Source organism: Otolemur garnettii, unplaced genomic scaffold (genome assembly GCF_000181295.1).
Source record: "Otolemur garnettii isolate 467f Iridium unplaced genomic scaffold, OtoGar3 scaffold00304, whole genome shotgun sequence".
NCBI lineage: Eukaryota > Metazoa > Chordata > Mammalia > Primates > Galagidae > Otolemur > Otolemur garnettii.
Window position 1 is genome coordinate 114,875 of NW_003852699.1, and position 2,461 is coordinate 117,335.

The 2,461-nt window shown below is 31.7% G+C and overlaps 1 protein-coding gene across 5 annotated transcripts in view; it reads left to right on the forward strand.

Annotated features, from left to right (window-relative positions):
• Positions 1 to 2,461, forward strand: part of LOC100947960 (zinc finger protein 708-like) — a 42,834-nt gene that overhangs the window by 31,312 nt on the left and 9,061 nt on the right. For all 5 annotated transcript variants that reach the window (XM_023508993.1, XM_023508996.1, XM_023508994.1 and 2 more), the window contains one exon: positions 2,052 to 2,178. In XM_023508993.1, the coding sequence (XP_023364761.1) occupies positions 2,052 to 2,178 (127 nt within the window). The remainder of the gene's footprint in view (positions 1 to 2,051; positions 2,179 to 2,461) is intronic.

The following is a 2,461-nucleotide window of genomic DNA, read 5'->3' on the forward strand; positions in this document are numbered from 1 at the left end:
AAAAAAAAAAAAAAAAAGACCCCTTCCAAACCAGCAGAACCACATTACTTGAAGTGGGTCCCAGAATCCCAGATGATTTGGAATTTCAGAGACAGAATTTAGCTAAGTGTTTCTCAGCCCAGTTGGTGTCACATGGGCAATTTGAAGACATTCCATCACTTGTGCCCTTCCCCAGAGACTCTGTTTTCTAAGATTAGATTTAGATTATGATTTAATTTTCCTACTCATATCACAATGGTGATTAGACTTTTGGTATGAATTTGTCCCATTACAGCTGATGATAACTTCATTCACTTGAGTAAGGGGCTCTGCTAGATTCCTTCACTATTAAGGTTATTTTTTTCTCTGTGTCATTAATGCTATTATTTTCTAGGGAGAATTTACTAAGTGCTGTGTATAAGCCATCATATTTAATGCATAAACTCCCCTTTTCAGTTTCCATTGTGTCATAGCTTGCTTTGGAATATAAAGGCACTCATGACTCATGTTTATTAACTGGAGACAGTACTTTTGAAATTGGTCAAACTAAAAAAACTCAGTCTTGTTGGTTTTTATTTTATTCTCTCCTCATGTCTCAAACGTGTTTCATTATTACTTTTCTGCATTTTGAAGGAATAGAAATAAGTATTAACATATATAATTAATATATTTAAGTATCACAAAGTTGATATATAAGATGGTAGTTAGAGTAAATTAAACAAACATTGGAAAAAATAAAATGCTCAGAAAAAATAGCTTAGGTGTTAGTTAATATCTTTGTGTGTAGTGGTCTTCCATAGTATGTTTAAAACCATCAATGGATTTATAATGCTTTTACAATTAAATATATTAATACAAAATGTTCTATCACTTTTAATGTGCATATAGCTACAATTTCTATGCATTTGTGTATTGAAAATATAAGCATTATTTGAGCAATTTTGTGTTGCCGCCTTTTTAACTTGTTTTTATTACTCTTCATAGTTACAAAATCTGCTCTAAACATTTGGTTGGAGTAGGCTCTATATCTTGACCTGTATGACCCTTGAGATAAATTCTATTTCAGATAAATGGGATAAAAACCAGTCTCTATTTTTCACAGGATAATTTTCAAAATATTCTCCCAAAAGAATGTTTTTATCAGGTTATTTTTGTGGTTTTAAGCATTAATATATTTAAAAACTGCTAGAATGACATCTAGTATGTAGCAAATGTCCAAAAAGGATTGCTCTGTTCTTGCTATTACGTTGTAATCTGAGTATTTTATGAAACTCTCAATTCCATGTTACTCATGAATTCTTCTTAGTGTTCTACCTCTCTGCTATTCACAAGTGTGGCTTTTAGAGGTGAGACATGAGCATCACTGGTGAGTTTGTTAGCAATGCAGAATCTTAGCCCCACCCAGACCAGAATCAGAATCTGCATTATGCTAAGATCTACAGTTCATCATTGTACGCATGAAAATGGAAGAAATATGCTTCTAACTCACCATGACTTTTTCATCTGATGTAATTATAACACTCAAAATGTATGTTCCTGTGTTAATGTCTTAGTTTTATGTTTTACATTCTATATAAGCATAGTGTCTATACTAATTTGTTGGCTATTAGGAAGTTTATCTGAAATAGAATTTAATGTAAATCTCTGTTGATGGTTTATAAACATACTATGGCAAACATCATACATAAAGGTATTAACTACCATCTAAGCTGTTTTTACTGAGCATTTTATTTTTTCCACTGTTTGTTTTAAAATTCTATTCCCAGAGATGTGGAAAATGCCTTCAGGTATATTAGTGTTTTGAAGTGTCTTTTGTGTAATTCAGGTCATAGACATATATCAGAGCCATTACTCTTAACTCCCTCATTTTATCTTGGGTTCAGTTAAGTACTTTGCTCTTGGCTACACACTAAGGTATTTATTTACTTACTTGTTTTTTTCAGAAATTATTGACATTTCTGTTATGTGGCTAGGAAATTCTCTCTGAATAAATTGGAATATCTGGACCCTAAAAAATCTGCCCATGATCACATAGTGAATGTGTTTTTTATTTATTTATTTTTTTATTTCAGGAACTGTTGACATTCAGAGATATCACCATAGAATTTACTGCAGAGGAGTGGGAATACCTGGACCCTGCTCAGCAAAATTTGTATAGAGATGTGATGTTAGAGAACCTCAGAAACCTGGTCTCTGTAGGTAAGAAAAGAATACCTTACCTCCAGAGTCTCTAATTTACTTCAAGGGTTTTTTTTTTCTTTCCTTTGCTGAATGTATCTTTGAAACTTGTGCTTTTTATGGATAAGTCTCAGATTCTTGATTTTAGGAAAAAAGACTGAGGTTCATTAATATACAAAAAAATTCTTATGTTTGACTTCATTTTCTACCTTCTTTCTTGAGATGATTTTACTGTAGTTTAGTGGTGATTCCAAAAATTCAGTGATATAAAAATATTTGTTTGTATACTTTAAAATTTCATTCC